Source organism: Diabrotica virgifera, chromosome 3 (assembly GCF_917563875.1).
Source record: "Diabrotica virgifera virgifera chromosome 3, PGI_DIABVI_V3a".
Classification (NCBI taxonomy): domain Eukaryota; kingdom Metazoa; phylum Arthropoda; class Insecta; order Coleoptera; family Chrysomelidae; genus Diabrotica; species Diabrotica virgifera.
This window is the reverse complement of record NC_065445.1, coordinates 113,775,572-113,794,219: the sequence shown is the minus strand read 5'-3', so window position 1 is coordinate 113,794,219 and position 18,648 is coordinate 113,775,572. Positions and strand designations below refer to the sequence as shown.

At 36.3% G+C, this 18,648-nt stretch overlaps 1 protein-coding gene across 2 annotated transcripts in view; it reads right to left on the bottom strand.

Moving 5' to 3' along the window:
* LOC114327433 (glucose dehydrogenase [FAD, quinone]) overlaps positions 1-18,648 on the bottom strand; it is a 76,953-nt gene that overhangs the window by 45,378 nt on the left and 12,927 nt on the right. For both annotated transcript variants that reach the window (XM_028276055.2, XM_028276056.2), the window contains exon 3: positions 2,684-2,858. In XM_028276055.2, the coding sequence (XP_028131856.1) occupies positions 2,684-2,858 (175 nt within the window). The remainder of the gene's footprint in view (positions 1-2,683; positions 2,859-18,648) is intronic.

The following is an 18,648-nucleotide window of genomic DNA, read 5'->3' as shown; positions in this document are numbered from 1 at the left end:
TAGCAATTCTACTTGCAGCATTTGAAAGTTCAAGTCAAATTATACCGGTTTTGATTATTTACATTGCTAAAAATTAATTATTTTATTGTTAAACAAAGCTATAAACAAACAGTATTTGAGCGTTTTGTCGCATGTCCGCACCGCGCCAAGGATTAAAACTGAATGGAACCGACTAGGTAGGACTTCCTTGGCGCGGTGCGGCCATGCGACAAAACGCTAAAACACTGTTTGTTTATAGCTTTGTTTAACAATACAATAATCAAAACCGGTATAATTTGACTTGAACTTTAAAATTCTGCAAGCAGAATTGCTATTTTGTTTTTTAATCAAAAGTTATTCGGGCTCAAACATAGCAATTTATCGATTTTTTTAAAGTTTAACCGCGTTTATCTCGAAAACTACTCATTTTACGAATAAACTTGCAAAAACATTTTTTGCTGAGAATGACCCAAAAAATACAAAAAAAAAAATGTTTTTTTTGCGAAAAATCGTTTTTATCTGCCTGTAACATAGGGGGTGGGAGGGGATAACAAGGCAACATCGCATCTTCTGGCAAGATTCAGTTTTTCATTGTTCAAGGTCTCAGGTAAAAGAATCCGAACATAGTTGCCGGTCCTCAAGATTTTCATACTCAAATACTTCCAGGGCCTGCACTATATATATATATATATATATATATATATATATATATATATATATATATATATATATATGGCATCTTATGGTTTTGTTCACAGAGTATCTTTAATGATCTTAAAATGAGCATGCAGATAGCCTGATATTATTTTATATGCAAGCGGTTCTCAATCTGTGGTGCATGTACCACTGGTGGTACATATTATTATTTGCGGTGGTATGCAAAACGCAAAAACATAGCCAAAATCAGCACCACTATTATAGTTAATTATATTACCTACAGTCCGTCTAATATACTTACCGTTGCACGTCATTATCTACGTCAGAGGTCTAAGTTTACATTGTTGCCCAATTACAAAAAATGCTTGAATTCATTTTAAATCAAATAAGTATAATATCACATAATTTTTTCGGAAGTGTCACAACGAAACAAATTAATATTCAATGTAAATAAGTAAAAACTTTAGAAATAGAAAACAAGAATTAAGTTATAATCTTACGTTAAAGTAAATAATAAAAACAGTAAATATAATAAAACAAATAATTATAGTAAAGAATAAAAACAAATATGAAGTGTCATGACCGTAACTGTCAAATAAATGTTAAATTTATGCCAAAATATCACCTTCGTTCGATTACAGTTACAGTGTGTTCCGAACAAATGTGCGCTAAACAACACGCTATTTAATATCGACAACAAGCAGATTGAAAATGTGGAGAACTTCACGTACCTTGGAAGTGTCATAACAGAAAGCGGAGGTACAGAAGACGATATTCGTATGAGGATACGAAAAGCTCAACAAGCTTTCAGCATGCTTAACCCTGTTTGGAGGTCTGAAGAATATACTACAAGGACAAAGATCCGAATATTCCAGTCAAATGTTATGTCTGTTCTACTCTATGGATGTGAAACCTGGAAAGTGACAAAATACCTTACAGACAAATTGCAGGTCTTTGTTAACAAATGTCTACGAAGAATTGTTCGTATTTTCTGGCCAAACACCATCAGAAACGAAGATCTGCTACACCTGACCCAACAAAAGAGGGTAGAAAATGAAATAAAATACAGAAAGTGGGGGTGGATAGGTCACACACTCCGAAAAGATAGTTCCAGTATTGCAAAAAATGCCCTAGAGTGGAATCCCCAGGGAAAGAGAAAAAGAGGTCGCCCAGCACAAACTTGGAGAAGATCCATCATGGACGAGATAAGAAGTCAAGGAAAGTCTTGGAATGAGGTGAAGGCCCTAGCGCAAAATAGAACCCGATGGCGCGTTTTCACTGAAGCTCTATGCTCCACTTAGGAGTTCAAGAACATTATATATAGATTTCTGTTAATGTTATATATGTATATATATATATATATATATATATATATATATATATATATATATATATATATATATATATATATATATAACATTAACAGAAATCTTCAAATATTATTTCTACGCGTATATAATAAATTATGTCTAGTGGCTGTAATTCCAGTGTACTCGGCAAAATGATTCTAAAAAATAACACACCTACCGCCTAAATATTTCGTGTTGGTATTATGTGACGTCACGGGCTATAACGCCGTTGATGTGCAACGGTAAGTATATTATAGTAGCTAAGTAGCTAGTAGAGTATAGCTAAAGGGTTGTAGCACCATTAGAAGAAGAAGAAGATTACCTAATAGCTAGCTTGTAGATAGGTGGGTAATCTATCGCAAAATGTCTTATGGGGGCAAATCAATATAAAACATTACAACTGATCCATAAAGGTAAAATAGAGGGCCGTAGAGTTCTAGGAAGAAAACGTAAGAAGAAAAGTATTTTGTGGTACATCTATTATTGCAAATTTAGTGGAAAATAAAAGTAGATCATAAAAATATAAATATAAGGACACTCTGTAAGGAGACAAACATATCAATATACTATAAAAAAAATAATAAAAAAGAGTACTAATCTACCTTGAATGAGGATAAAAAAAGTAAAACTTGAAACTAAAAGAAAATAATAAATTGATGATCATTTTCTAATGTAATGGACTGATAGTTTTACTCCACCTTTATAGTCCCACTCTTCTAAGCGCTTAAAGTAAGGTAAAATATCTTTGAAAAATTCATATCCTTCTTTATCTTTGAACCAATGATTAAAGTCTTCAGGATATCCTCTTACATAAATCATGTTGTTAAGCATACCTGTTCCTCCCATTATTTTACCCATTGGCCACATACTTACCTAAAAAATTTAAAACATGAATCAAGTCATCCATGAATAAAAAAACTACAATAAAATACATTAAGACCGTAGGCGCAAAAGTTCGCACCAATGTGTTTTAAATGTATTCAGTTTTTACGAATCCTGAGAAAACTATAAGTATTTTTGAAAAATTTAATCGCAGAATGAAAGATTGCATCAGGGCTGAAAGTCCCTGAAAACTTCTATGTTTATTTTAATAAGTTACAATGGTGAAAAAAAGATAAAAGGTCACCGCACACATCTTATAAAAAATATAATGTCACTCAAATGAAATAAAATTTACATGAATGGATTGGTCTCGAAACTTTATTAATTTCATATCATTGCGCCAACTCTGAATTATCATTATTAACGGCGTAAATTGTAATAAAGTTTAGCAAAATCACAAAATTGTAATAAAGTTTAGCAAGAAGTCCATAAAATTGTCATTCATAAATATTATTATACTTTTGTACGCCTGGTCAAATTATACCTACTGTAATTACCTATCTGTAAGCCTCTGCCTTAAAGATTTATAAAGTGGCGATACCGAAAATCTTTTCTCTCTTTGAATTGTTTAAATTCCCATTTGATTTTAGATTTATTTATATCAATTTACGCCGTTAACCCATTAACGCCCAAGTTTTTTTTTATTTAAAAATCTTTACTTTTAAGGTCAATTTGATGAAAATGTTAATAATTTAATCCAAAAAAACAAGTTTTTCGGTTTCCTGTCTTTTTTTAAACAAATTATATGGTGTTACAAATTTTTTAATTTTTTTTAAATATTTATTTGAGAATATTTTCATCGTCTGGTGTGGTATCCTATAAAACAATTAACACACAAACCAACATTGCATTTTTTACACATTGTTCATCCAGATGTTACACATCTGTCTCCAGCACATCGTCTTCTACTGCTTGATGTAACAAATGGTCGAAGCGATCAAAACGAAGATCTGGCAAGTTCTGTCTATGTAGACTAGGTCTTCCTGTATATAAGGGACGACTTCCATATCTTGCGAGAAGAACTTGGGCCAATTATCTCCTAAACAATAGCAAGGATATATTTTGTTTTATTTTTTTTATATAAATGCCATGAATTATGGACTGCAACATCCAACAACCATGTTACAATTTGCCAGTACCATTTTTTACTGCAAATTGCTAATCAATTGCAAATTGATAGGTTGAAACACCTTGATCCATCCAGTCGGTACCCACCATATTTTGTTGTATTCAGCAATATAGTGAGGTCGACTTACTTGAATGTGGCCTTTTTCTTCATGAGAAAATCTTTTTACCGTGCCCAATGCTGAACCACCACAACTCGTAGATGCTATTGTAACAACAGAGTTATCTTTCCATCGCACCAGTAACACTATCGCTTCTGCTAATAAAAATCCACGACTGAAAAAAAATAAGATTATGACTCTGTAAGCGCCCACCGCAACCATATGGTAACGGCGTACTTTGACTATTCCTACCGAATTCGCTACATTTAATTGTTGATAAAATACAACAATTTATAATAAGTTTAGGTATAATAAACTTAGTTTTTTTTTTAAATATGCAAATATAGTTACTAGAAGACTATCAAAAATTGCTTACGCAAAACGGACGTCCATCTTTTTCTATAAATTTAAACCACACTGTCATATGATTATCTCTCGACGGTTGAGAAAATGCTAAAATACGAATCCGTTACGTTTTATGGGTGCCTGAAGTATTCCTAGAGACGATAGTTCTCAAAATATGTGGCTGACTAATTCCATGGACATACCGCAGAATTCTTAAAAATCATGTGTTTTACGTTACCATATGGTAACGCTGGGCGCTAATGGGTTAATAATAATAATTCAGACTAGGCGCAATGATATGAAATTAATAAAATTTCGAGACCAATATATTCATGTAAATTTTTTTTCATTTGAGTGACATTATATTTTCCATAAGACGTGTGTGGTGTCCTTTAGTGTGATTTTTAATTTCAAATATCTCATTCAAAAGAAACTTTTTGGTTATTCTAAGGGACTTTCGACCTTCGGTAATAATGCAATATTTCATTCTGCATTTAAATTTTTCAAAAATACTTATTAGTTTTCTCAGGATTAGAAAAAAATTAATGCTTTAAAACACATTGATGCCAGCGCCCATAAAAAGTCAGAGAATACTAGCAATCTGAATTTATATGCCAACTTGACCAAATATAAGCATGTAATGATGATAGTGAAGAATTAGAGCAGCAGTCTTTTTTAGTTTTGCGTATAGCTGCTTAGAGGGCGCCACAAATGTAACCTCAATCTTTTGTTGACATAAATCCAGAGTTTCATGGCGATACAACAAGTCTTTAGATACTGTTAATCTTAGCTGAGAACATTTCGAAGAGGATTATACCAACAGCAATGTCTCGCTAAAATGGTTTCTATGTTTGGGAATGAAGCATGACACCAGTAAACTATTTCCTGCTGGTATTGCGAATTTAAATGTGGTCGCTACAGTCTCAGTGATGAATCCAGGCCAGTAGTGATGTTGATTATAGTTACTTATGAGTATTCGTTACAAATCGTTACTTTTGTATAAAGTAATCATTTAAAGTATTCGTTACTTTGATTACTTTTGTATTTGAGTACCGATAATCATATCGAGAATCGCATTTCTCAGTATTTCGTATAAGTATAAGATCCGATATAACGACCTTCACCGATCTATTTAATGGATAGAAATAAATGATATGTAATTGTTCTGTCATTACTGCTCCACAATATCAATAATCTCGAGTAATCTCTTTGCATCAATTAAGTGCCAAAAACAAACCCTCGAAACTCTAGATGACGTACCTTAGCAGTAACCCTGGGCATCCAGGTGCTTCGGAGGTCGATTCTGATTGCAAATTCGTGTTCAGTGACCCCAAATACCCCGAAATAAGAAAATCTGGCCCTTAATATACTGATTTTAACATGCTTATGCATTTTTCGATGCGTTTTATACACTTTAAAATGTAAGAATGCATTTCCACCTATTTTTTTATTGTAGACTTGTTACAAGACGTCATCCTAATCCTAAATACAATGCAAAAAGTTACAAGTCTCTATGTACCTACTATATTTAAAACTAGATTTATTTCTGTATTAGGTATAAACACACTAAATAATGTGTATTTATTATTAAAATCTAACGTGTTGCATTTTTATTTTCAAAAGAACTTTTTTTTTTCGTCTTTAAAGAGGGGGGGTCTGGAATCTTCAAAAGACACCTCAGTCCAGAACGCCGCCTGACTGACCTTAGTGCAGGATTCATTCTTCGTAGTACCAGCGATAGTTCCCGAGGTGCTTTAAAACGCTCTCTCGTCGCCGAGGCTACGCCGAATGCCTACCTGCTAAACCAGACCCTCCTCTGTCATCCAGCGCTCCGAAAACGGAATGGCCGCTGCAAGGTCGACATCGCTTCCGAAGCACTTTACCTTCATTTATCCACAGATTGTAAGCAAGGAGGCCCTTCATTTTCCCCGTTCCCCCTTTTTTTGGTCCCAAGATAGGGCTTTTTTTTTATTAGAGCTTCTTTCCCACAGTCTGTCTCATACAATATATCTCACTTATTCGCCTCTCGTCAAAACTTATTCCCTCTGCCTTCTACTCGCCATATATTTCCCTCTCACCTATATCGTTGGTACAGCTGTTTTTCCTCCTCTTCTTTCTTCTTGATCACTACACGGATATAGTTGTGTATGCTAGTCCAACCAGTTTTATTTTCAATCATTCTCTCAATCATTTCTCGCACTGTCAAAAAATTCACACCTGTCTCTCTTACCATTCTATTTCTTTCTACTATCCATCTGTTGCACTCTAGCATGGTATGTGTAACAGTGTCCGGGTGTCTGCAGTATAGACATTCGTCAGTGTCAGCCTTTCCAAACCTAGAGAGGTAGGCTCTAAAACACCCGTGTCCTGTGAGCACCTGCGTCAGGAAATAGTCCAGTCGCCTGTGACCACAGTCCATCCAATCCTTTAAGTTAGGAAGCAACATCTTTGTCCACTGTGCCACATGCTCCATGTTGTTCCATTCTTGCTGCCATCTTTCAATTGACCTTTCTCTTTCCTGTCTTCTCTCGGCCATAGTAAGCTCAAGGTCTCTTCTCTCATACAGTTCTTTTCTTTCTACTACCAACACATGCAGTGGAACATATCCAGTGATGGCCCACAAGGCTGCGGCAGACACAGTCCTGTAGGCGCATGCCACTCGCAGCAGACTTGTTCTGTCCACTCGTGTAATGAGCCCCCTGTAGGCCCGTATCCCTACCGCCTCACTCCAGACTGGGGCTGCATAGAGGACGATCGACTGCACAACACCGTGCAAGGCCCTCCTCCTTTCGGATTTGGGTCCTCCAAAGTTGGGCATCACCCTCCCCAACGCAGCCGCACTGTTTGCAGCATTTCGGGTCACCACCTGCACGTGCTCCCCCCATTTTCCATTCTGGTGCAACATCACTCCTAGGTACTTTACGTGTTTCTTGGGTGTTAGACACGCTCCTGCACATTGTAGCTCCACACTTTGCCTGTTCCTTTTCCCCTTCAGAATGATGGCCTCGGTCTTCTCTGCCGCGAGTTTCAGTCCATGCTGTGTCATCCAATTCTTCACGACGCCGCCTGCTTTCCGTACCCGGTATTTAAGATCTGGCTCGTCCCGCGCCACTACCAGCACAGCGAGATCGTCTGCAAATGCGAAGGGAGACGTACCCTCTCCATATTCGCAGTTCAGAATCCCGTCATATGCTAGATTCCATAGCGTCGGGCCCAAGACAGATCCCTGGGGAATACCTGCCGTCGCATCCACGATCGTGCCTTTCTCCACCATAATTCTTCTTTCAGACAGATATTCCGCTACCACGTTCATCAGGTATCCAGGACACTCTCTCTCCTCCATTGCCTTCATTACCTCGTTCCACTGCAGCGTATTGAATGCATTCCTAACATCGAACAACAACAGGGCCGCCCAACGGTGTTCATCCCCTCTATTGCGCAATGCGTCGAATACACTCACGATTGCATCAATCGTGCTTCTCCCTTTACAGAAACCAAACTGCCTCGGGGACAAGCCTCCCGACCTCTCAATCATGCCATCGATACGTCCCCGCAGCATTCTTTCATACAGCTTACCGACGCACGGAAGAAGGCAGATGGGTCGATACTTTTCCCCAGCTTTGGGAAGCAGTACCAACTTCGATGTCCTCCAAGGCTCAGGAAAGGTCTGTGCTTCCAGCAGTGCATTCATGTGCTCCAGAAGCCACGCGGGCTCCGCCCGTCCTAGACACCTCACCGCCTCAGGTGATATCTGATCCAAACCGGGGGACCTGCGCGTCTTGAGTGCGCCCAATGCCTCGACAAGTTCATCCATGGTAAAGGGTACAGCCCGCTCAGCTTCCTCGTCTCTCCGTACACCATGCCACCTGCCCAATTTTCCTGTAGAGTTCCCTCTTCCGTAGGCGGTACTCCTCCTCGATCTCCTCGATGACATCAGGATCGACTCCTGCTCTGCCCCTTGCTCTCGTTAGTCTTTTTCTCATGACTATACATTCATTTCTTTGTGTCTCGATGTCCGCGTTCCACCAGTAGGGCATCTTGTTTACATCTCGGCGACCCCTCCTGCTTCCCTCCATCGCTTCTTTAATTACCCTCTCCAGGTTTTCGACTGTCGGTGATTGACCCTGCATCATGCTAACTCTCCATTTGATCAGCTCCCCGTATACTTTCCAGTCATTTCCATCGCCGCATCCGCCTCCCGACGTACCAGACGCGCGGACTGCGTTAGTAGTTCCCGCCCCGACTATCGAGAATCCGATGTACTGATGCTCCGTTCCGGTGTAGTCTGGTAAAACCTTCCAGCCTCTTGCTTTCGCCGCTATTCCTTGTGTCGCCATAGTCACGTCGATGTACGTACCTGTACCTCTCCTAACAAACGTAGGCGCCAGACCTGTGTTCAGTACTACTAGATCCAGAGTACCCACCCAGTCGGTCAGTATCCTGCCGCGAGTGTCGGTGATAGGAGATCCCCACTCCGCTGCTTTTGCATTAAAGTCTCCCAGCACTACGCATTCTCCTCCTGTGTTCCCCACTTCCTGCATGATCTCGTCCATCTTCCTCTCATACTCACCCACTGTTATGTTCGGAGAAACATAACAGCAGACCAGCTGCATCTTCTCCATCCGGACGATCACGTATCCTTCTTTCGGTTTAATTTCATACACTCGCAGCTTTCTATTGTAGATTCGTACAGCGGCCCTTCCAGTCGTATCCACAAACCATCCTCTTTTCTTAGCCGCTGTTGGGTTTGGCTCCGCCGTCACCAGCACGTCGATATTCTTTTCTACGGCGGCAGCCTCGGCGAGATCATGTGCTAATCTCGCCGTTCCCAAGTTCGTTTGTAGTACTCTCAGCTCTCGGATCTTTTCAAAAGAACTAACATCTGTGAAATTCTGTAAATTATCTACCTCGACAAATCTTATAGACATCTGTTTTTGGGTGCATGCTTTGTTAAATGATATACCTCCCTCTGTTTCAGCTACTTCTCAGCGCCCTGTAATCCTATAAAACTCTTCATAGCCTTCGCCCTTCATAGATAAAATTTTAGTTAACTGTACTGATACCGAACACTCGTGGAATACCGGTCCGACTCCGATATCAACAGAGTAGATACAATACTCAAAATCAAAATAGGTACTCGCTCTGATACGATTGGTACGAAGTAATGAGAGTAATCAAAGTAATCAAAGTAACGATTTACCTCTTTGTATAGTAATCGTTACTTTCGGTATTCGTAAGTAACGAGTATTTTGTAACGAATAGTTACTTTTTCAACATCACTACAGGCCAGGTCCACCCAAAACAGCAGTCACACAGCAAAAGTTCATCATCTAATTAATTAAGGTTCATCAGCTAATTAAGGATGACTGACATGCCGCCATGTAACATACCAGGAGATAGAGGCATCTTTGATGTCGGTAAAGTCAGCAGCACCACTTCATAAGACCAAATTCAGACTAAGACTATATTTTATTGCTAATTTATTGCTAATTTATTACGCAAAGGAAAAATTTATTGCTGTAGCCGTTTCCGAGAAACAGTGGGTGCTGCTAGCTTTACGGTAAAGCCAGCAGCACCCACCCTATATCTCGGCAATGAAAAGGAGTACAGGGATCATTTTAACGGCATATTTTATTGCTATTTAATTGCTCTTGATTGGTATATTAACCAATCCTGAGAAGCTACCCCATCATCCCCTAGCGTAAAACTCACCCCCAAAAAGATGATGAAAATCGAAAATTCAACCCCAAGGAATTAATTGCTAATTTATTGCTAATTTATTACGGAAATAAAAAATTTATTGCTGTAGCCGTTTCCAAGAAACAGTGGGTGCTGCTAGCTTTACGGTAAAGCTAGCAGCACCCACTCTATATCTCGGCAATGAAAAGGAGTACGGGGATCATTTTAACGGCATATTTTATTGCTATTTAATTGCTCTTGATTGGTATATTAACCAAACCCAAAAAACTACCCCATCATCCCCTAGCGTAAAACTCACCCCCAAAAAGATGATGAAAATCGAAAATTCAATCCCAAGGAATTAATTGCTAATTTATTGCTAATTTATTACGGAAAGAAAAAAATTATTGCTGTAGCCGTTTCCGAGAAACAGTGGGTGCTGCTAGCTTTACGGTAAAGCTAGCAGCACCCACTCTATATCTCGGCAATGAAAAGGAGTGCGGGGATCATTTTAACGGCATATTTTATTGCTATTTAATTGCTCTTGATTGGTATATTAACCAATCCTGAACAACTACCCCATCATCCCCTAGCGCGAAACTCACCCCCCAAAAAATGGTGAAAATCGAAAATTCAACCCCAAGGAATTAATTACTAATTTATTGCTAATTTAATACGAAAAGAAAAAATTTATTGCTGTAGCCGTTTCCGAGAAACAGTGGGTGCTGCTAGCTTTACGGTAAAGCCAGCAGCACCCACCCTATATCTCGATAATGAAAAGGAGCACAGGGCCCATTTCAACGACATATTTTGTTGCTAATTAATTGCTCTTGATTGATATATTAACCAATCTCGAAAACTACCCCATCATCCCCTAGCGCGAAACTCACCCCCGAAAAAATTATGAAAATCGAAAATTCAACCCAAAGGAATTAATTACTAATTTATTGCTAATTTATTACGAAAAGAAAAAATTTATTGCTGTAGCCGTTTCTGTATAAACAAAAAATATATATAAGAAATAATGTGGCGCTCCAAGTTTACGTAAAGCTGTATTGCCCATATAGAATCCAAACGATTAGAGAAAATCTGAATAAACCACAAGTTAGTGCTAGGTTTGTTCTGCATTTTTGCTAAAGCGTGTAATTTTTTCTGCATAAACAAAAAAGATATACAAGATATAATGTGGCGCTCCAAGTTTGCGTAAAGCTGTACTGCCCATATAGAATCCAAACGATTAGAGAAAATCTGAATAAACCACAAGTTAGTGCTAGGTTTGTTCTGCATTTTTGCCAAAGCGTGTAATATGTTCTGCATAAACAAAATAGGTTATACAAGATATAATGTTGCACTACAATTTTGCCTAAAACTGTAGTGCCCCACAAACGTTTATGGAAACGATATGATTCGGGACTCGTATAGCACTGATCATTTGAAGAAAACTTGTTAGAAAAAATAGTCTATAATCAAGAATAAAACAAAAGATTTGCTTTTTGTCTTGTTTGACCCCACCGAAGTTTTAAGATCATCGTAAATTTCCCATTTATTGTTATTTCGTCGGCAGTGGGAAATATAATGTCCAATTGTTATTTCGTTTTCAGGAGGAACAAACTCAACAATGCCTTTAATTTGGTATGTTTTGTTTTTTAAGGTACCTAACTAACTGTTGCTGGAATGTCGGTTAACTCGACTAATGTACAATTTTCAAGACAAAAACATGAATGGGAGCAAAAAAATTGCTTGAAAACGTAGTAACAATTAATGTCTCTTCCACAAACGGAACACATAGATATGGTTACATTTAATGCATTTTACAAATTCTTGATTCCCTTCCTTGACAAATACTGTGTGTTATTGATAAACCGATTTTTTATTTATGCTGAAAAAAAATCATGTATTGCTGCTGTATTTGAAATTTCTCATTGTTTCAGTTTTCATTTTGTTATTATAACGCTTATGGAAAAATTTATCTGTATCCAGAAATTTAGTGTCTCATTATAAAAGTTATTTTAATAACAGCTGTAAAGCTGAATAATCCCTTGTAAATATAATACCTACTCTATTGTTGTATAGTTTTCAGAATTACCCAAGATGTCAGGACCGGCTTCCAAGTCAACTGTAGGTACATAATATTATCATCAGATCAAATAATCTGTACTAGGGTTCCAGCTTTCATTAATATGAGTACCCAGATATACAATATTACTTACTCGTTCAATTGAGTCAATTACTTACCGATTGTTACGTTATAATTATTATTATTTACGGCTGCCTGTTTACTAATAACCATAAACTTTGTTTTTCTTGCGTTGAGTTTGAGTCCATATATCGCGCAGAATGCCACCATTCGTTTCAATAACGCTTGAAGATATTCAATTGATCCAGTCAGCAACAAGGTGTCATCTGCATATCTGATATTGTTCATAAGCATACCATTAATGAGTATTCCCTCTTTTGCGTTTTCCATTTAAGATTGTTTCAGCGTAAAGATTAAACAACATTGGTGACAATATACAGCCTTGTCGAACTCCACGCTTGATTTTTACTTCTTCAGAGCACTGATTCGCAACCCTAACACATTCAGCCTGGCCACCCAATACAAATTTGCGATTATTCTAATGTCCCTACCGTCCAGACCGGTAGTTTTGAGAATATGTAGCATTTTTTCATGGCGAACTTTATCAAAGGGTTTACACATACAAAATGTCAGAAATGTGGTGTGGCACTGTGTTTCAATAGAAATAATACTTAATTGTTTTTATAATTTTCATGTACATTAACAATGTAGATTTTATATCCTTACTTGACCTTGTATGCACAATGTAGAATTTTGGCAACAAACTTGTTATTGTCAAAAACAAGTGTTTAAAATTAAACTTAATTTTTTTTTTATTATTTTTTCATCATTTCTAAGCTTCCGCTAAAGGCCTTTTTTTGATATGTAACATCAACAAAAAAAATCATGCATTTAAGGGTTAAACCAATTTTATATTCTCCAATTTCTGAATGTGCACTTAGGCGACCATATAAGATACTCGAAATATTTAATATTATATAAAAAATATAATATTAAAATTAAATAAATAATAAAGAAATAAAAGAAATAAATGGTACAGTGGAACCCCGTTAAGTCGGCCTCCGATAACCCGGAAGTCCGGCTAACCGGGACCGATTTTCATCAGACAAACATTTCAACAATAAAAACGTAATATTGACAACCGAAACTGACTGAAATTTTTACCAAGGAATGAACAATACTGTATATAACTGTACGTAATTCACATGTACTGTGCATAATGTATTTCATGTTTTTGCAATTATAATGGAGCTTATCTCTAAGGATACCGTATTTGATTAATTTTTACTATATTCTACGGCTAACACGGATTTTCGATAACCCGGATTGCCCGCATTCTCGATTAATCCGACTTATCGAGGTTCCACTGTAATCTTTATATACACAGCGTTTCAAAAGTATGGTAAAATATTTAAGGGGGCGTTTGTTTGGGTTTATTTTAAGAAGAAAACTTTATTTAAGATGCCCTAAACGTCTTAAATTCTGAGATATACGAACAATCTACAAATCCCTAGGGTGTTTCATTTAAAATAAGTAGGTTATTACAGCTTGAATTTGTTAATAGAACAATCTAAAATTCTAACCACCATGTACAAAGATAGGTATAGGAACCCTTAAAAAGATTAAAAGCTAAGTAAATTTTCCATACGATAAACTAATAAAATGTAGGGCGTTTAATGTAAAATAAATGCGTTATTACAGCTTGAATTTGTTAATAGAACAATATAATATTTTGACCACCCTGTACAAAATTTTGCTACCATAAATATCTATTTAAATACGCTGAGTAGTATATTATTAAGATCCAAGAAAAAATTTGTCACCGATTTTTAGATTCATAAATATTTACTTTTTTCTAAAACCTTTATATAATTTTTTTTTATAAAAATCGAAATAAATCAAAACACCTTGTACTTAGGTATGAAGAACCCTTATAAAAGTACAGCTTATTTTTTAAGAAAAATTCAAAAATGTTATCTGATATAGGGTGTTCCATAAGAAAAAATATAACTTTGATTATACTACTATTTTTTTGGAGCACCCTGCATAATTCACATTGGTCCTGTATATTTCTATGAAGAATTTTTTTTAAATATCAAGTCGTTTCCCGTAATACAGAGACCGGGGCGAATGCAATAAACCACCCTGCATAATATTTTTCTATGAAATAAAATGAACACTCCTGTCACAAACTACGGTTTCGTCAATAATTGTTGGTTATTGTCGTATTTCTGATTATAAAATTATTGTAATATTCACTTTCTTCTCTTACATGGAAAATAATATCTAATAATACCTATTACATTAATTTATTTTAATTTTTTTTTTATTTACAACAATCCGCTTCAACCTAAGAAGGTGATTAGCGGGATAGTAACAGTTAATTACACTTTGTTTAGTAAGTTGCAGTCTTTTAGAAACAGAAATAGTTTATTAGTGTTGTTATAGTCTAAAATGTCTTTAAGATTGTTAGCTAAATGGTATTTAATTCTATGGCTATTGAACTTTTCACACTTTTCCACTAGCACATGTTTCACTGTAAGGGGTGACCCGCACTCATCACAAATTGGAGGTTCTTCTTTTTTCAGCAAATATTCATGAGAAAATTGGGTATGTCCAAGTCGTAAACGGGAAATAATTGTTTGCTTTCGTCTAGATACCTCGGGTGGTTGCCATGGTCCAACGTTGTTTTTTATCTCCTGAAGCTTTGATGATGTGGATTTCCATTTACTGTTCCAATTTTCGAAAATATGTTTTATGAAGTAGCTTTTTAGATCCATACTTAGATTGAAGCGACATTGGAATACTGTTATCATTTATGGCTTCTTTGGCATTTCGGTCTGCTGCTTCATTGCCTGCTACTCCAACATGTGATGGGACCCAGAGAAACTTGATTCTTAAATCTTCAGTATGCAATTTATGTAGTTCTTCCTTTATTAGTAAAGCTATTGGATGCTGCGTGGAAATTTTCCTTATTACGTGTAGTGATGACATAGAATCTGTGACGATTAATATCTTCTTCATCTTGTTCGCATTTGCATGTAGTATTGCTTGGTAGATCGCATAAAGTTCCCCAGTTAATACAGTTGCAGTATCTGGAATTTTATGTCTGTGAGTCTCTGTGTTGTTAACAAATGCCACTCCGACTCCATTTTCAGTTTTAGACGCGTCTTTATACTATACTGTGTAATCGGAATGAGAGTTAATTAGATCTCTGAAGTGTTGTAAGATGAGATTAGGGTTAGTGCTATTTTTTTGGAATTGTAATAGACTGCAATTGACTGTTGGAATGTTTACAGTCAAAGGTGGAGATGAAGATATTTCTTTGTATTGATGTAAGGGTGGAAATTCCTGCCAGTTAAGTAGCTCCATTGCATGGTGGATTCTGCGAGAATAAGGGAGATTGAACTTTGAAGAGTCATTGGTCATGGATGGATCTAAAATGTTATTTATTGAAATTATTTTATGTACATTTATGTTAGAAGCGCAATTAAAGGTTAACAGCTGTCTACGAAGCATTAGAGTGGGTTCGCCTATTTCAGCTTGTATGCTATTTATCGGAGTTGTTCTGTATGCTCCAAGTATAATCCTTAGGGAGGTGTTATGTAGCGTATCCAAAGGTTTCAACGTTGTTTTGCTGGCAGATGCATATGCAACACATCCGTAGTCAATCTTAGAGCGAATTAAGGATCTATATAGCATGAGCAGTGTTTTACCTTCGGCACCCCAAGTCCTGTGAGCTAGATACTTTAACAAGTTAAGACCATTTCGACATGAAAGAACTAACTGCTGAATATGACTTTTCCAATTTAACTGTTGATCAAATATCATTCCTAGGAATTTTATTTCGTTTGTATAGGAAAGATTTTGATTCTTAAGCGTGAGATTTGGTTTATCCTCGATACGTTTTTTTGAAAATATTATACATTTTGTTTTATTACAACAAAAACTAAAACCGGTGTTTAAGGACCAATTTACTAGTTTATTTAAGTGTTCCTGTAATATTGACGCCATATGATTTACGTTTTTTCCTTTGATGTAAATAATCAGATCGTCAGCATATAGTCGTGCCTGAACAGGTTTCGCCATGATTTTTACTATATCGTTTATTGCTATTAAAAACAGAGTAGGGCTGAAGACTGATCCTTGTGGGATTCCGTTTTGTTGTTCTATAAGATAGGATATAGCACCATTCGCTCGGACTTGAAATGTTCTTTGAGTTAAAAAATTGTTTATATAGGCTAAAATATTTCCTTGATATCCAAATTTGTTTAGAATGCTCAATATACGGTGTTTCCATACTGTATCAAATGCTTTAGTTATGTCAAAGTAAATCGCCATACATTTTTGGCTATTTTTAAAAGCTTCGTGAATAGCGTTTTCCAGATCGATAATGTTGTCGTTTGTAGATCTGCCTGGTCTAAAGCCAGCTTGTTCGATAATCAGTTGATCATTGCGTTCCAGGTTCCACATTAATCTTCTGTTGACTATTTTTTCCATAAGTTTACATGAGGAACACGTTAATGATATAGGACGATATGATTCTGGGTGTAATTTATCTTTATTTGCTTTAATAATAGGAATAACAATGGCATTTTTCCAGATTTTTGGAAATGATTTTTGTTCCCAAATAATATTGAAAATTTGGAGCAGAAACTCTTTTGCTTCCATGGGAAGTTTTTTAATGAATTGTATTGGTATGTCATCTGGACCTGGTGCAGTGTCTTTTATGCTATTAAGTGCATCTTCAAATTCCCCATAACTGAGAGATATATTAATAGCGTTAAATTCGTCGGAAATTGTAATAGGTACTGCCTCCTCCTCTTGTTTGTATGTTAGGAACTCGTTACTGTAACTTTGGTTGGATGAGAATTTTTGATAGGTATCAGCCAGTTCATTTACTATATCCTGTGGCTCAGTTAGTAGCGTTTTTTCTTTTTGCAGGCTCACAATTTGTTGGTAGGTATGCTGCCCTGTTATTTTTTTAACTTTTTTCCAAACTGATGATATATTTGTACTACTGTTTATGCTAGATATGTATGTCTGCCATGATTCTTGTTTGCTTTTTTTAATTATTCTTCTTGCTTCAGCTCTACGTTTTTTGTACTCTGTTAATAGATCAATATTTTTGTATTTTTTGTAGCGGTTCCAAATTGTTTTACTTAATTTAATAGCGGCTTCACATTGTGAATTCCACCAGGGAACTGGTTTGCGTTTTTTTAAAAGTTGAGATTTACCTATGGTTATATTAGCCGCATACAGTATAAGCTGATTGAAGCTCCTAAGTGTGTCATCAATGGAGTCTGAAATTTTAATCTGATCCATTCTGTTTGATACAATTCTCTCAAATTCAATCCAATTTGCCTTTTTTAATTTCCATTTTTGAGTTGGTATTGTATTTGTGTTTAAATTTACTGTGTGCTTTATTAAGATTGGGAAGTGGTCGCTACTATATAAATCTTTTAATGCTGTCCTGTCTAGTTGGGTGATCAATTAGGGTTCACATATGGAGAGATCAATGGCGGAAGAAGTTCCCGTAGCCATATTGAATCTTGTTGGCGAGCCGTCGTTAAGTAGGCATACGTTCATAGTGTTCAAAACGTTTTCTAACATATTTCCCCTCGTTGTTGTTTTATTTGATCCCCATGTAATATTATGGCAATTAAAATCTCCCGTGATTATTCGAGGGGAAGGAATTTGTTGGAGAAGATTAAGTAGTTCGGGTTTAGTCAGAGTCTTGTCTGGTGGAACATAAATGCTGCAAATATTTAACTTTAGAGGGGCAAGTATTGTTACAGCAACTGATTCGATATTAGTTGTGAGGTTTATATTTTGAACAGGTATATTTGACTTTATATATAGAGCTACTCCTCCACTAGCGTAGTTCTGATTGGGTGGATTGGTGCAAAATCCTGTGTAATCTTTCAGGTTGTGTGTTGAGTTATTTTTGAAGTGAGTTTCTTGTAACGAAATCAAATCTGGTGCATATTCTGAGATAAGAAGCTGTAACATTGTTAAATGGGTGTAATACCCATTTAAATTCCATTGTAATATACTATTGAAAGTGATTTATTGTTTAGTTGAAGCACATGAATCACTATCGGGTTCAGATACTTCATGTTGTAATAGTCTTTCTAGCTTTTTGCGTAGTCGTGTGATTCGATTTTTTAATTTTGAGTCAGTAAAATGAGGATGAGTGTCTACAAGCATTTTAATAAGTAATGGTAAATCTGGTATATAATCCTTAACAATATTATAGACATCTTTAGCTCCGCATGTCTCATTTAGTAACTCCCGAAATTCATCGTAATTTAAGACATATGATTTTGAATGTTTATTGATAAATCTTTTAGCAGCTTCTTCGGTTTCTATTGTTTCCTTGGATATTGTGTGAATTTGATTTTGTAATTTCTGATCAACTTGTATCTGTTGTTTTTGGGGTGAGTCTTGAGTG